The 18,368-nt window shown below is 41.8% G+C and overlaps 1 protein-coding gene across 1 annotated transcript in view; it reads right to left on the bottom strand.

The window, feature by feature from the left end:
• The window catches only part of LOC135468809 (N-acetylneuraminate 9-O-acetyltransferase-like), a 28,792-nt gene extending 10,830 nt beyond the window's left edge, over nt 1-17,962 (bottom strand). The window contains exons 1-8 of the mRNA XM_064747239.1: nt 17,841-17,962; nt 13,471-13,648; nt 12,967-13,134; nt 11,291-11,401; nt 10,562-10,613; nt 8,952-9,023; nt 8,032-8,122; nt 6,148-6,262 (exon numbers count right to left, since the gene is read on the bottom strand). Coding sequence (XP_064603309.1) covers nt 6,148-6,262; nt 8,032-8,122; nt 8,952-9,023; nt 10,562-10,613; nt 11,291-11,401; nt 12,967-13,122 — 597 coding nt within the window. The 5' untranslated portion in view covers nt 13,123-13,134; nt 13,471-13,648; nt 17,841-17,962. The remainder of the gene's footprint in view (nt 1-6,147; nt 6,263-8,031; nt 8,123-8,951; nt 9,024-10,561; nt 10,614-11,290; nt 11,402-12,966; nt 13,135-13,470; nt 13,649-17,840) is intronic.
• Nucleotides 17,963-18,368: the final 406 nt, after the last annotated feature.

The following is an 18,368-nucleotide window of genomic DNA, read 5'->3' as shown; positions in this document are numbered from 1 at the left end:
GTTCCACATGTAACACCCTACAGTGTCCCACGTGTAGCACCCTACAGTGCTCCACATGTAATACACTACAGTGTCCCTCATGTAACAACCTGCAGTCCCACGTGTAGCACCCTACAGTGTCTCACATGTAATACCCTACCTTGTCCCACATGTAACACCCTACAGTGTCCGACACGTAACACCCTACCGTGTCCCATATGTAACACCCTACAGTGTCCCACATGTAACACTCTACAGTGTCCAACATGGAACACCCTACAGTGTCCCACATGTAACACTCTACGGTGTCCCACATGTAACACCCTACAGTGTCCCACGTGTAGCACCTTACAGTGCTCCACATGTAACACATTACAGTGTCCCATATGTAACAACCTACAGTCCCACGTGTAGCACCCTACAGTGTCCCACATGTAATAGCCTACAGTGTCCCACATGTAGGACTCTACCGTGTCCCAAAAATAATACCCTACAGTGTCCCACATGTAGCACCCTACAGTGTCCCACGTGTAGTTCCCTACAGTGTCCCATGTGTAGTACCCTACAGTGTCCCACATGTAATACCCTACAATGTCCCACATGTAGCACCCTACAGTGTCCCACATGTAATACCCTACAGTGTCCCACGTGTAGCACCCTACAGTGTCCCACATGTAACACCCTACAGTGTCCCACGTGTAGCACCCTACAGTGCCCCACATGTAATATCCTACAGTGTCCTACATGTAACACCCTACAGTGTCCCACATGTAACACCCTACAGTCCCACGTGTAGCACCCTACAGTGTTTTTCTAAATGTAACACCCTACAGTGTCCCACATGTAGCACTCTATAGTGTCCCACATGTAATGCCCTACAATCTCCCACATGTAATACCTTGCGGTGTACCTCATATAACACCCTGCAGTCCCACGTGTAGCACCCTACACTGTCTCACATGTAATGCCATACAGTATCCCACTTGTAACACCCTACAGTATTTTCCTTCATGTAACACCCTACAGTGTCCCACATGTAATACCTTACAGTGTCCCACATGTAATACCCTACAGTGTCCCACATGTAATGCCCTACAGTGTCCCACATGTAATACCCTACAGTGTCCCACATGTAATACCTTACAGTGTCCCACATGTAATACCCTACAGTGTCCCACATGTAATGCCCTACAGTGTCCCACATGTAATACCCTACAGTGTCCCACATGTAATACCATACAGTGTCCCACATGTAACACCCTACAGTGTCCCATATGTAATACCCTACAGTGTCCCACATGTAGCACCCTACAGTGTCCAACGTGTAGCACCCTACAGTGTCCCACATGTAATACCCTACAGTGTCCCACATGTAATGCCCTACAGTGTCCCACATGTAATACCCTACAGTGTCCCACATGTAATACCATACAGTGTCCCACATGTAACACCCTACAGTGTCCCATATGTAATACCCTACAGTGTCCCACATGTAGCACCCTACAGTGTCCAACGTGTAGCACCCTACAGTGTCCCACATGTAATACCCTACAGTGTCCCACATGTAGCACCGTACAGTGTCCAACGTGTAGCACCCTACAGTGTCCCACATGTAACACACTACAGTGTCCCGCGTGTAGCACCCTACAGTGCTCCACATGTAATACCCTACAGTGTCCCTCATTCAACACCCTACGGTAACACGTGTAGCACCCTACAGTGTCCCACATATAATACCCTACAGTGTCCCACATGTAATATCCTACAGTGTCCCACATGTAATACCCTACAGTGTCCCACATGTAGCACCCTACAGTGTCCAACGTGTAGCACCCTACAGTGTCCCACATGTAACACACTACAGTGTCCCGCGTGTAGCACCCTACAGTGCTCCACATGTAATACCCTACAGTGTCCCACATGCAATACCTTATAGTGTCCCACATGTAATACCCTACAGTGTCCCACATGTAACACCCTACTGTCCCACATGTAGCACCCTACAGTGCCCCACATGTAACACCCTACAGTGTCCCGCATGTAGCACCCAACAGTGCTCCACATGTAATACCCAACAGTGTCCGTCATATAACACCGTACGGTAACACGTGTAGCACCCTACAGTGTCGCACATGTAATACCCTACAGTGTCCCTCATATAACACCCTACAGTGTCCCACATGTAATACCCTACAGTGTCCCACATGTAATACTCTACAGTGTCCCTCATATAACACCCTACACTGTCCCACGTGTAATACTTTACAGTGCTGCACATGTAGCACTCTGCAGTATCCCTATATGGCACCCTACAGTATCCCACATGTAACACCCTACAGTGTCCCTCATATAACACCCTACAGTGTCCCTCATATAACACCCTACAGTGTCCCACATGTAACACCCTACAGTGCTCCACATGTAGCACCCTACAGTGCTCCACATGGATCACCCTACAGTGCTCCACATGGATCACCCTACAGTGTGCCACATGTAATACCCTACAGTGTCCCTCATGTCGCACCCTACAGTGACCCACGTGTAGTTCCCTACAGTGTCCCATGTGTAGCACCCTACAGTGTCCCACATGTAATACCCTACAATGTTCACATGTAGCAACCTACAGTGTCCCACATGTAATACCCTACAGTGTCCCACATGTAATATCCTACAGTGTCCTACATGTAACACCCTACCGTGTCCCTCATGTAACACCCTACAGTCCCACGTGTAGTACCCTGCAGTGTTTTTCTAAATGTAACACCCTACAGTGTCCCACATGTAATACCCTACAGTGTCCCACATGTAATGCCCTACAATCTCCCACATATAATACCTTACGGTGTACCTCATATAACACCCTGCAGTCCCACGTGTAGCACCCTACACTGTCTAACATTTAATACCATACAGTTTCCCACTTGTAACACCCTACAGTATTTTCCTTCATGTAACACCCTACAGTGTCCTACATGTAATACCCTACAGTGTCCCACATGTAATACCCTACAGTGTTCCACATGTAATACCCTACAGTGTCCCTCATGTAGCACCCTACAGTGTCCCACATGTAACACCCTACAGTCTCACGTGTAGCACCCTACAGTGTTTTCTTTCATGTAACACCCTACAGTGTCCCACATATAACACCCTACAGTCCCACGTGTAGCACCCTACAGTGTTTTCCTTCATGTAACACCCTACAGTGTCCCACATGTAATAACCTACATTGTCCCACATGTAATACCCTACAGTGTCCCACATATAATACCTTACAGTGTCCCACATGTAATACCCTACAGTGTCCCACATGTAATGCCCTACAGTGTCCCACATGTAATACCCTACAGTGTCCCACATGTAATACCATACAGTGTCACACATGTAATACCCTACATTGTCCCACATGTAATACCGTACAGTGTCCCACATGTAGCACCGTACAGTGTCCAACGTGTAGCACCCTACAGTGTCATACATGTAACACACTACAGTTTCCCACTTGTAACACCCTACTGTCCCACGTGTAGCACCCTACAGTGCCCCACATGTAACACCCTACAGTGTCCCGCATGTAGCACCCTACAGTGCTCCACATGTAATACCCTACAGTGTCCGTCATATAACACCCTACGGTAACACGTGTAGCACCCTACAGTGTCGGACATGTAATACCCTACAGTGTCCCTCATATAACACCCTACAGTGTCTCACATGTAATACCCTACAGTGTCCCACATGTAATACCTTACAGTGTCCCACATGTAATACCCTACACTGTCCCACATGTAATACTTTACAGTGCTCCACATGTAGCACTCTGCAGTATCCCTATATAGCACCCCACAGTATCCCACATGTAACACTCTACAGTGTCCCTCATGTAACACCCTACAGTGCTCCACATGTAGCACCCTACAGTGTGCCACATGTAATACCCTACGGTGTCCCTCATGTCGCACCCTACAGTGCCCCACATGTAACACCCTACAGTGCCCCACATATAGCACCCTACAGTGTCCCACATGTAGCACCCTACAGTGTCCAACGTGTAGCACCCTAGAGTGTCCCACATGTAACACACTACAGTGTCCCGCGTGTAGCACCCTACAGTGCTCCACATGGGATACCCTACAGTGTCCCACATGTAACACCCTACTGTCCCACATGTAGCACCATACAGTGCCCCACATGTAACACCCTACAGTGTCCCGCATGTAGCAGCCTACAGTGCCCCACATGTAATACCCTACAGTGTCCGTCATATAACACCTTACGGTAACACGTGTAGCACTCTACAGTGTTGCACATGTAATACCCTACAGTGTCCCACATGTAATACCCTACAGTGTCCAACATGTAGCAACCTTTAGTGCTTCACATGTAACATCATACAGTGTCCATCATGTAGCACCCTACAGTGTTTTCCTACATGTAACACCCTACAGTGTCAGACATGTAGCACCCTGCTCGGTCGTTTATGTAATACCCTACAGTGTCCCACAGGTAACACCCTACAGTGTCCCACAGGTAACACCCTACAGTGTCTCACATGTAATACCGTGCAGTGTCCCACGTGTAATACCCTACAGTGTCGCACATGTAATACCCTACAGTGTCCCTCATATAACTCCCTACAGTGTCTCACATGTAATACCCTACAGTGTCCCATATGTAATACCCTACAGTGTCCCACATGTAATACCCTACAGTGTCCCTCATATAACACCCTACAGTGTCCCACATGTAATACTTTACAGTGCCCCACATGTAGCACCATACAGTGCTCCACATGGATCACCCTACAGTGCTTCACATGTAATACCCTACAGTGTCCCTCATATAACACCCTACGGTAACACGTGTAGCACCCTACAGTGTCTCACATGTAATACCCTACAGTGTCCCATATTTAATACCCTACAGTGCCCCACATGTAACACCCTACAGTGCCCCACATATAGCACCCTACACTGCTCCACATGTAGCACCCTACAGTGCTCCACATGGATCACCCTACAGTGCTTCACATGTAGCACTCTACAGTGTGCCACATGTAACACCCTACAGTGTCCCTCATGTAACACCCTACAGTGTCCCTCATGTATTACCCTACAGTGTCCCACATGTAACACCCTACAGTGTCCCACACGAAATACCCTACAGTGTCCCACACGAAATACCCTACAGTGTCCCACATGTAACACCCTACAGTGTCCCTCATGTAACACCCTACAGTGCTCCACATGTAGCACCCTACAGTGCTCCACATGGATCACCCTACAGTGCTTCACATGTAGCACTCTACAGTGTGCCACATGTAACACCCTACAGTGTCCCTCATGTAACACCCTACAGTGTCCCTCATGTAACACCCTACAGTGTCCCTCATGTAACACCCTACAGTGCTCCACATGTAGCACCCTACAGTGCTCCACATGGATCACCCTACAGTGCTTCACATGTAGCACTCTACAGTGTGCCACTTGTAACACCCTACAGTGCCCCACATGTAACACCCTACAGTGCCCCACATATAGCACCCTACAGTGCCCCACGTGTAGCACCCTACAGTGCCCCATATATAATTATAATTGTCGGCAAACATAGAAAGCAAGCTAACGGAAGGAGACTAGATATATTATCTCAACTTGTCACAATGAATTTGCGGTACGGAAAACCTATAGCCCAGTATTTAAAATGTTGTATCCCTCTTTACTGTGACCTTGAATTATCACCACTGTGTGATGTTGTATCCCTCTTTAGACTATGACTTAACAGTGTACGCACACAATGTGACGTTGTATCCTCTTTAGACTATGACTTAACAGTGTACGCACACCATGTGACGTTGTATCACTCTTTAGACTATGACTTAACAGTGTACGCACACCATGTGACGTTGTATCCCTCTTTAGATTATGACTTAACAGTGTACGCACACCATGTGACGCTGTATCCCTCTTTAGATTATGTCTTAACAGTGTACACACACCATGTGACGTATCCCTCTTTAGATTATGACTTAACAGTGGACGCACACGATGCAAAATGCCGCTTAGTCGTGCACAGTCGTGGTACTCTTGAGACAACAGCAAATACGGATTTAAATCCAGAGTCTCGGGGTTAAAATTTCACACCCAGGATTTAAATCCATTCCTTACTTACGTATTTATCCACGAAGGTTGACTTGAGATGAATACAGTCTCCTGGCACGAAAAATGAACGGAAATGATGGGCAATTTGGAACGATGACCACCATATTGGAATTCCGTTTGTCTCACTGTGAACAAAGAACAACAAAAAGTAAAACAATTTTTATCCTTATGACAGTTTAAGTCACAGAGAATAGGATACGGTTTAAATAAATGGATGAACGTCTTTATTTGTCCTGATTCTGACATATAGAAGGTGGCACAGTAAAACAAAGAATTGACCCATTGAAGACAAGGTCAAGGTCAGATAGAAAGCACATGTCTGTGACAAATGTTAATCATCGGTTACAAACGGGATATATCATGCATTATTCTCACAGAAAGCCGCTTTAATGATGTACACTGACTCAGCTCTTCTTATGCTGTACCATCATGGCTGTCATGCAAAATATACCTGTGCACGAAAACACTGCACATAAGGTGTGTACAATTATTCACGAATAGTATTAGAAAAACAGTTTGTATAGTTTGAACATTGTGAACTGAAGACAAAAGCTATAATTTAGACTCATGGGAAGTTCTGGCAACAGCCTGCGGATGGTCGTGGGTTTCCCTCGGGCTCTACCCGGTTTCCTCCCACCATAACGCTGGCCGCCGTGGTATAGGTGAAATCTTATTGAGCACGGCGTAAATCACCAATCAAATAAATAAAATAAATAAATATAATTTATACTGAAACGACAAATCCGATGTTAAACATACATACATAGCATTCTAGGCCAAACATGTCCGAAGTTACCTGCAGAGCGCAGGTATGACTCCACAACTCCACAAGCAGAATCTACTAAAATGGCTTTTCGCTTCGCAAAATGGAACACATACATAATATGAAAAAACTAGCCTTACAGGATATAAAATACCATACAGTCTTAGACCTTCCATTTCACTGAGATTGTCTTTCAGACAAATGTACGTTTAGTGATGAAGTGATATACCGGGGCTCAAATAAAAAATTTCAACATTTTATACAGTCTGAAATGTGAGGTCTATAACTAGAAGGAGACATTTTAACCTACATTGTGTCGCTAACTGTTCTGTATTTGGAAAGACAGGGCACTAAGAAGTCGTAGGCCGACTCTATATCCGCTGTCATATGCCGAAAACTTTCACTCTTGTGTGGGTAATAAATATTTTCCCACGAATAATCACAAAAAGACACAAATGGGCCTATATCACACCCTGACCGACCTCCGGTTCTCTAGAAACTTTTATTAGCTATATTATTCTCACTTTAAGTTCGTTCAGTACATGAAATAATCACAAAAAGACACAAATGGGCCTATATCACACCCTGACCGACCTCCAGTTCTCTAGAAACTATTATTAGCTATATTATTCTCACTTTAAGTTCGTTCAGTACATGGAATAATCACAAAAAGACACAAATGGGCCTATATCACACCCTGACCGACCTCCGGTTCTCTAGAAATTATTATTAGCTATATTATCCTCACTATATGTTAATTCAGTACATTTGAAATATACACTGATGAAAACTAGTACAACTTTCTTGCTCAACTGACGATCAAGGGCCTGATTTATTTATTTGATTCGTGTTTTACGCCGTGCTCAAGAATATTTCACTTATACGACTGCGTCTAGCATTATGGTGGGTGGAAAACGGGAAGAGCCCGGGAAAAACTCACGACCATCCGCAGGTTGCTGGAAGACGAATTCGAACGGCCGAATACGAAGCCAGCATGAGCTGGAGTTGAACTCACAGCGACCGCATTGGTGAGAGCCTCCTGAGTCATTACGCTGCACTAACGCGCTAACCAACGAGCCACGGAGGCCCCCCGGAACCTGATTGAAAACACCAGGAAAAACTTTCACTTACAAGACAGCTTTTGCAATCTTGTTGTATTTATTCACCAGTTTGTTGGAAAGCATACGCCTTCGGTCATCCAAAGTTGCTTCGTCTATAGGGTCTGCAGATAAAGAATTTCATCAAATTTATTTATTTAGTTACTTGGTGATAAGCATCCTGATGGATTTTATCGACCTCTGTGGTATACAATACAAAAAATCCACATTGCGGCACCTATGTCTTAACTTAAGACTTGATAGGAGGGCCAATTTTCAACTCCGAAGGTTAAGAAATAGGCGATAAAATCAGATCTCCAATATTGTCTTTGCCGTTGATCTATGCGGTAAATTGCGAAGCCGTATAGAGAACATACAAAGCAGTAGATTAACACGGGACACGAGATAGTTAAGTGGGAGTATGAGACAAATCCGGTTTAGTATTGTTGGTTAGACAGAAATAATGAGCCAATCAGTGACTGCGTTATGTATATCAAGGACTGCGAAATAAGTCCCATTCTACTGAAACGATGCCTGATAAATTCGAAACGTACATAGGAACGCTTTGCAAGATAAATGCGATATTAATTTGTTTATGGGGATTAGCGCCGGACTCAAAAATATTTCACATATACAACGGCGACCAGCATTATGGTAGGAAACCGGGCACATAATTTCACTAACAGTGAAACGTTATTTGGAAAGATTCTTTTGGGGTAAAGCATATATTTTATTGTTCAAGATTCCATTATTTCATATACAACTGTACTAAAAACCACTACTTAAGTGATATCTATCTGTTCGCGTGATCATACAACTTTCTGCTGTACATCTAAGCTTTTCGTCTTTAAACCAAAAGAAAACTAGATTGACACATATGCATGACAAACATACTGTGCCCCAGGGTCTTGTTGGAAAGAAATTCGATTTTGCCGGTCTTTATGCGGCTCTTACCTTGAGGTATCCACATCACGTGACTGTGCTTCCTTAATTCTCTTATATAGGGTACAATGGCTGTTAGATTATCTGGAACATGAAACACAACGACTAGCGCTCCTCTGTGACTTAAAACAAATCGTACAAAAAAGCTTAAAATAAAATGGCATGGGTTTCCTTTTTTGTAAACAGCAAGGTTGTATCCGCCACTAGCAATAATTCATACCGCCAACTTTCAGTGTTCATTATTCTTGGACTGTCTATGTTATTACCACTATGAAGTCAGTGTTGCCTGGTAAATACAGACTCCCAGTTAAAGGCTATGTCAGAGGTTGTATCTCTTAATTTATTCAGGTTTAACCCCGGCTTCTTTGGTGGATAAATCAACATAAGTTCAAATACATGTAGCACATTTCAGTCAATTAAGTGCTACAGCGAAGCAGCTGCTCTCCCCAATAAGAGTACCCGTCTTACGCGAGAAGACTATGCGGACGTGATTTATCTACTTATTTCATTCGTGTTTCACGCCGCACTGAAGAATATATCATTTATACGAAGGTGGTCAGCATTACAGTGGGTGGGAGTCGGACAGGGTCCAAGGGAGACTCACGACTTTCTAACCTACGACTAGAGAGGAAGTCTGTATGAGCTGTACTTGAACTAACAGCCACCGCATTGCTGACAGACTTGAGGTCATGATAAACACACATTGGTTTCAGGAATAACCAGTCACTGAACATGTGCGCTGAGAGGTTTACTCGTGACTTACCGCGGAGCAACGACAACAGTATAGAGAAAGGCGCCTGCTAAGTGATTTACAATGAATAAGAGACAGCAATGTGGAGAATGGTGCGTTATACGTGGTTTAACATGAATCAGAGACAGCAATGTTGAAAATGGTGCCTGCTTAGTGGTTTACCACGAATCAGACAGAGCAATGTAGAGAATGGTGCCGGCTGAATGGTTTACCACGAATCAGTCACAATGTGAAGAATTGTGCCTGCTAAGTGGTTTATGTACAAACAGTTATCACATAAAGATATGTTAAGCTTCCTGGGCAATTCAAAGGCTATGTAGCAATTCAAAGCAAGAAAACAGACTGTTCGGCCATTTCCGTGCAAATTCATGGTGTGACGCCATATTACCCCATTTGACGCTACTGTGGGTTCAAAAACTCCAGTTGACGTCTCCTACTCAGGGGCCGGTTGTTCAAAAGTTGTATTAAAAGTTAAGATCAGTTTTAAATCCTACAGTCAGGCTTATGTCTGGTATTAAATTTACGCACCGTTGTGCAAAAGATTACGTCACTTCAGGAAAAATGACGTCCCGAAAGGAAAATGACGTCCCGAAAGGAATTTGTAGGGAAATGGCCGTAAAATTTGTTTCTGTGAGCACTCGGTATTATCAGTAGGATTATTTAAAGATCTGAGAAAACTCATGCATGGTATATAAATGAACGCGTGTTCTGCTGGACAGGACACCTGTCTTCTCCCATTCATCAATAAAAGAATCTTGGTTGAAATGGCCCTTTAAGGATCCCTGACCAGTGACTATAAACACTAACAACAGAGAAGCTATTGCGAGACTATAATCCCGTACTATTGCAGCCGTGTTACGCAGGAACTTACCTTTGTATCCTTGTTGCCCCTTCACTGTTGCATTGGTTTCACGCATGGTCCACTAAAATTTATAATCAGAGAAAACATATGACTTCGAAGAGTAGAATCACTCCGACACCGGAGGTGACAGAGTAGGACCACTCCGACATCGGATATTACAAACGGATCATTCGACATTGGATATCACCGAGAAGGATCACTCCGACATTGGATATCACAGAGAAGGCTCAATCCGACGTCGGATATTACAAAGTAGGATCACAGTGGCATCAGATATCATAAAGTAGGATTACCCCGATATCGAATATCAAAAAGTAGGATCACCCGACACTGGATATCACAAGTAGGATCACTCCGACATGGGATATCACAAGTGGATCACCGGATATTAGATATCACAGAGTAGGCTTACCGCGACATAAATTACCAAAGAGTAAGATTACACGGACACGGAGGATCACATTTCACTATTAATAATAACTGCTAGTTTTCAGTCCCCTACCATATTCACTATTATCTGACGATGCTGTGAAGAGAAGTAACGTCTAGAAATAGAATATGAGGTATTCATCGATAAACAAACATTCATTTAACTTATTTGTAAAAGTATTAGCCGTTAATTTTGATACATTTTTGAAAGACCTGCCCACGGGCCACCATCGCGTTGTATGATTTCTAGTGTTAAAAATTTGGAAAGCTTGGTTTACAAAATTTTGTGAAATTGGACCCACTTCTTACCACTCCCATTCCTACGATGATGACGTCAGGTCTGGCTTCAGCTATTAGGGATAACCAGTTTTTAAAGTCAGCTATCAATTTGTTGTCCGCACGGGGTCTCCATTTAAAATCCTGTCAAAAGCACAAACATGACCAATGGAAAACTTTAATCATTTTTATTGCAATGTGATAACTATTTGTGCTTTCTTAGATAAAGTTTACATTACATAGTCCATGACACGTTTTCGTGTCAAACAAGTCAAACAACACAGATAATATAAAGAAGATAGGCCTATGAGAGTCGAGAGTACAACGGTACCCCATGACTGTCATTTGAAATATTTACGCTTTTATCAAACCTTACAACGCTTGAACGATGTTTCCGTCAAAGTTTACCAGTATGGAGAAATAACAAAGGAAATTGCACAAACATAGACACCAATCAGATAAAATTAATAAATGCAACTGTATACTTGGAAAAACAGGAATGTAAAGGTTTTCTCTCTCTACTTATGGAGTGGTTTTGTTCGTATTGTAAAGGTTTTCTCTGCGGTGTCAATACTTATGGAGAGGTTTTGTTCGCATTGTAAAGGTTTTCTCTGCGGTGTCAATACTTATGGAGAGGTTTTGTTGGCATTGTAAAGGTTTTCTCTGCGGTGTCAATACTTATGGAGAGGTTTTGTTCGCATTAGAAATGTTTTCCCCGCTTTGTAAGCTTTTTCTCTGCGTTGTAAATGTTTTCTCCCGATAGAATGGTATTCTCCGCATGGGGTACAAGATAGCATTTGCCTCAGTCTTAGATATTCCTCACCTTTGATCTAACAGAGACCTGTAAACTACGGGAAAAACATTTATTCTGTGGAAAACAGCTTTTCCCCGCGGAGAAAACATTTACACCACCGAGGAATTCCTTCCTTTGTGAAGAAAACCTCACCATCACCGAGAAAACCTGTATGAAACGGAGAAACCGTTTACATCGCAGAAAAAAAAATCATTTAAACTGTCCAGAAAACCTTAACGTTTACATCCCGGAGAAATCATTTTAATCGCGAGTAAAACATTTCCGCTGAGACGTAAACTATTACACTGCAGAATCGCTATTATGCCCGAGACGCTGTCTAACGTTCCTTGAAGACCACATCTCTTCCACCAATATGGTGTATACATCTATATGTCACATGTGGGAAAGTTCGTCAGTAACTTCGTCTGGGCAACCACCATCGGTTAAGTGAAAAGTTCTTGAGTGTGACGTTAAGCTACAATCAAACCAAATATATATTCCATCGTTTTTCGCGAGAAAATGCTATCATCGTATAGAAAAACTATCTGATTTTATCTCCTGTTCAGTTGTGTTGATATCCGTTAAATTCGCTTTTCTGTACACTTTAAATCGTGCGGTGAGCCACTAGTGGTATTTCGAAATGTTTTTACCTTTAATAGCATTTTATCATTAAAAAAGCAATGATACTTTTTTATCATTAACTTGAAAAATGAACTGAAATCCATACATTTTGCTGAACGGTGAAATAAATTCTATAACGCCAATATGTATACGTCATATCCAGGATAACGCCGTAATTTACAATCAAATTTCTCGTCTTTTAAGTAGCAATAATTTTGAATGGCTGATTCGCAGCACCCCACCCTGGGAAAAACATGGCCACAACAAGTGCTAAAAAAGAGAAATATGAACTCACCATAGTTGTGGGCTTTGCACCACCCAGTTCAGATAATACGTCTTTCTGAAATTTGCAGTAAGTCCCTGTATGGTTCCAAATACCTCGGATGTAGCGAAGAGTTGTCTCACCCTGGAGTCGCCCATAAACACGATGTAAAATCCCGGCTTGATGCATTTTCGCTCAAGTCTGGTAAGTATTCAAGAATCATCATTACAGATACAAAGATTTCCCAATCACACTATCAGGTATTATCTAATTCTTCCGATAAAAGCTGACAAAGGGATTTTCAAGGCCTTTATAAAATTCTTAACGATGTCTGCATATGATACGCACTAAATAACTGATTTCAATATTTTTGTGTAATGGCAGGAATCGTGGTTCTACAACAAGTGGAGGCCGCTGTGTGCGTCTTCGTTATGCACCCTACGATCCTTGGGTCATCTAATAAAAAAATGTGGTATGGCCTCAACAAAGTGGAATAATTAACTGGTGATTTCAGAAAGCAAAGATAAGACAACTTACTGTGCTGTAGTATTGCGTAGCTTACAGCCACTTGAATGGAGGAGGTGAGTGCCGTGACCTTTCCCGACTAACGTTATCTCCTGAAACAGACTCTCGGCACAAGAGATTTGGAGGTCAGTTGAAAATAACAGAGCTTCGACAATTCGTCTTGGTATGAGACTGAGATGAGAGTAAGGACCTGTGAAGGAGAAAGTAACAAGTCTTGTTGCCGTTTATGATAACAGCTTATTATTTAGAGCTGTGGATTTTAAAGCCATGTCGCTAGCAGGGGATATCGGACTAAACCGGACTAAATGCCCCAGTTTTGCGTTCACAAGAGCGACGTCAAACTGGCCCAAAGCCTCTTTCGCGTTTAAGCCAGCTTAACTAATTTGCCCGTGTGAACGGCGTATTTGACACTTGTTTTCGTCTTGAAATGTGCAGTCGTCAGGCTGTAGACCTGTATTTTCAGAAAAGACCTGTGATCTACAAAGAGAAGCAGATTCCACTTTCATTCATTTGGCTTTGGCGGTAAGATAGACTACATCAGTGATGGATTGGAAGATTTACATGCCATCAAAAACGGCGTGAATGTTTAAGACTGTTATTTTATGTGGATCTGCTGATTTCCATCTTGTCTATGCGTGTAATTCAGTGGGGAAAATACAAATTACAAAAAGCTAATACTGTAACAAATCAGTGTGTGGTGTAAGCTGACAACCATTCATTGTAAGAGAATAACAGGCAATACAGCTTGGACCCGGGTCGCCATTGCGCGGAAAAACTACCCTATTAATCAACCAATTATTCTTCGTCAGTCGTCTTCCGCTCCGCCCAAAAGAGGAGAAAAAAAACCGTTTATATGTAAGCAATATTACTGAGGGAAAAACATCTGTCATCTAGGTATGTGAACAGTTAAATATACACTTCATTTGCCTCGCGTTTAACTATCCAACCATCACCCAATATTATATGTGGTTTTTTTTTTGTTTTGTTTTTCATATTGCCATTTATTCCTGGGAAGCAGTCATCATAGACCGATACAAATTTATCAGAGAACATAGTAAATGCTTCTTCAGCATGTGTAATCAATAAGGCTAACATCCGTAGATGCTATTCAATTGGGTTTAGTTATCACTGGGAAAAGATAGTATGGCATCATAGTTTTTTGTTTTTGAATCACCATGGTTGAGTCTTAAAATCACCCATACTGATGCGACGTTTTTACCGGGTATAATCATATCTATTAGGCTCAATCCTAAATAGTTAAGTTCTACAGGGTTAAATGATAACTTTTTGAATTCATCAAAATGGAGTGGTTGGTTGGATTTAGTGTTGATAGTTTGCAGTACCGGTAGTGAAAAACAAAGAGACAATTGTTTCAGATTCGCAGTATCGGTGTTAACATGAGAACTGACCATTAATATACTTACTGAAAAGATTTACTAAGTCACGTATATATGCTAATGAACATAAACATGGAAAGAGATAGCAAAATAAAACTATGTGGTCAGCAGACGGAAGCACATTAATTAAAATTAATACATGGCAAGAGATAATTACTGGTAGGCACACACATCTCTCCTCGGTTGCTTCTTCCCTGAACTGGAATATGATAGAACTGATGAGAGACTTGGTCTTTTTAATTAGGATATTTTTTTGTCTGCAAAACCAATATATAGAATATATCAAATATTTCACCATTAAATGTGACATGATTTTGCAGGAGTTTTGTTCAAGATTATTGAACTAATATAATTTAAAATTGGATTGCCTGTATCGGATGACTATAGTCTATTTCATTTCGAGAGCCGCCTTTATTCATCTGTCTGTAAACTCAGTCATACCGGCTACAGAAATTACTTTTATTATTTATTATATTCAAATTCCAGTATTTCCTCCACTGATAAAAATGATATCTACGCTAGTTAGATATCACTTTTGTTATTACATTTTGCTATTACACTGCTGGAGACTTTGACCCATGACTCACAGTTCACCTTGCTGGAACTACTGTTGTACATGCCGTCTGCTACAATCATTGTTGTCACTTCATGCAGTCACTATGAAATCTTCGTGGACCGCATTATAAGGCCTTGCACTTCCGCGCAATATATAGTTCCCCGAAAAAGAGGTAGAAATTCTTCATGCGCATAATTTACATAAATACCTCTATTACATTTGCATTAAACACCTTTGCAGAATGTATTATTACTTACAGACAGCGTTTAAAACTGTAAAAAGTTTTTGTGAGCTCGGACGTGAAGGAAATTGCAGCGCGTATTAATAGAATCAGAAATACGACGAAGATGGCACATTGCTTATTTTTTTCAAGGATGAAAAAGATAAACAGATATATAAGTGTCAAGCCGCTATATGATCCAGAAAGAAAACAGACAGTATTCAGGATCAATTGTAGAGGCGTATTATTTTAAGAAATTTATCAGGTTACGGCAATCACAGTCATGGGCTTTCACTTCGGCCTCAGAATTATGTATGAGGCCTCTTGTGTCCAGACAACTTTCTCCAGGCATGCCATTTAACTTTTTAACAATATCATAGCGCCTTTGCGCTTACATTGGATGGCAGGTCAGGAATAACATTGAAATTGCACTCCAGTTGCAGTTTCCCAGCACTTTGGAGAATCTGGAGTTGAGCTAATCTCACAGTGACGTTTTTCCATCCATGTGGATCCCCAGGTAATCGGATCCCCCGGACTGCTTAATTTATTCTGGTCGCAGATTTATTTTATCAGCAATGCCGATCGTACCAGCTCATGAATAACAGAAATATCATCTCCAGTTTTACCACGGATAACCGTAATAATAATTCCACTTTCGTCATCATAAATCCAGTTTTTTTAGCCACTCATTTCTTTCAAAAGTTATTCCTTGTTTGATATTGGGGAGATCATTTTCTTGAATTTCAAGCACGTCCTCGCCCATTCCTTCGACTTCACGCACACGCTTATTTACATCCAATATTTTTTCACTTGATGTTTGAATTTCTGAGTTAAAGTTGAAACGAAGCTGAGCAAAGCACTTACTATGTGTGGTTGATGTCCCACACAGTATACTGTTTCTCAAGCGACGGAATGGTTTGAGCTGGTGTCGACAGAGCACTGTTCATTGTTTTCATGTCGCATTCGAATTCAGATACATTTTTACCCCTTTTGGTCGCTCATGATATTAAATATTACTATGGATAAACTCTTACAGGATGGTCACCCACTTTATAAATACTTTTGAAGAGTTTAATGGCCTCTGCAGATGTATTATTTATTTATTAATTTGATTGATGTTTTACGCAGCTTTCAAGAACATTTCACTTATACGACGGTGACTAGCATAAAGGTGGGAGGAAACCGAACAGAGCCCGGCGGAAACGCACGACCATCCGCAGGTTGCTGCAGGACCTGTAGATGTATTGAATCCGTGGATTGATTCAGAGAGAAGGTGACACACGTTCAGCAGCACAGATCCACCATGTTCTTTTTTCAGGCTAAAATGATGACCCATACCACCAAATGAGGCTCCACTATGTCCATGATATTGGGTCACACAGCCTTGGAGGTAACATAAGTAAGCAGAAGAGCACAAGTTTATAGCACAAATACACTATATGACAGAAGGGGCTGATTGCTAATCAGCTGATGACTTTTATCGTTCAACACACTTGTTAACTTTGTTTATGAAAACACCCATATAAGTTAGTTCTGATACCTGGTCTACACGTAAAAATTCGTTTGTTGCTAGTGTTGTGTTCCGTAAACTATGTGCTGTTTTAATTAGGGTTATATTTTGAAAATATTTACAGGCTACAGCTCCACTAAACGGAATATCAGTCTACACGTAATTTACTCGTTTGCTTTATACAATATTAACATTTTTGTATGCGTAGGGTTACATTAGCATACTGTGTTGATGGGCATGGGGTTGAAGCATGAAAGAAAATATCTTAAGTTTAAAATGCCGGTTTGGCGCGTTAGCTAAAGATTTAAGTGAATAATAAGGATAATTTATTCTGAAATGTCGCCTTCTAAGTTCCCGAGTCCAGTATGCTCAGGGAAAAAAATCGGCTAGATCTTTTCAGCCAGGTTAATTTTTCAGTGTACCGGTACTTGATAACTGAAACCACATGAGCTGTCAGTTACTCTGTTTTACGGAAAAATGGCGTAGTTATTCTCTATTCGTCACACTGCGAGGGGCAACATTTTAACAGAAAATGTCGCTTTGCCGTCTTATTTAACCAAGTATAAGTATATGCTGGATTTTTCCGCAACATGCTTCCATACACAAAGCCATTCAAGAATAAGTATTTTTGAACCAGTAAAAGATGGGTAGGATTTATGCGTTCTATAGCCGGTAAAGCTTTTGGCTTCATTTACTTACCTAAAACGATTACCACTGGTAACAAAGTGGCAACACTAACCAAACACAACAGCAATTTTCTCCTGCTCCATGTGAAGGGAAGTTTCATGGTTTGTGTGGCGGTGTTAAATGTTACACTGGCTTTTCGAAGACGCCTTATCCGACAAAGATATACACGTTTCATTCACCTACTTAAGGCTATATTGATTGGCAGGCGTTTAATGACAATGATTGGTCAACTGCGCCAACTGTTACAAATGTTGCAGGATATGTAGCACATTTTAACAGTTCTGTTAATATTTTAGAAGGAAACGATATTCGGAATACCGGCGTACTGGAGTACGAGTGCATATCCATGTAGATAAAATTTAGTTTAGGGGAAATTTTGGAAGCGGTGGTGTCTTTATGTTAATCTGTATCTATGCCATGGTTAGATCTTGTTTTCGGTGCACGTTACGATCGCTTTGTGAAACGGATGACTTTATATGTAAGATCTTTCCTATTCTAATGGTAATTTGTGGACTAACACAAAGCCGCGTGTTAACAATC

This window comes from Liolophura sinensis, chromosome 6, assembly GCF_032854445.1.
Source record: "Liolophura sinensis isolate JHLJ2023 chromosome 6, CUHK_Ljap_v2, whole genome shotgun sequence".
NCBI lineage: Eukaryota > Metazoa > Mollusca > Polyplacophora > Chitonida > Chitonidae > Liolophura > Liolophura sinensis.
The sequence above is the reverse complement of the archived record's forward strand: the minus strand, read 5'-3'. Positions and strand labels throughout refer to the sequence as shown.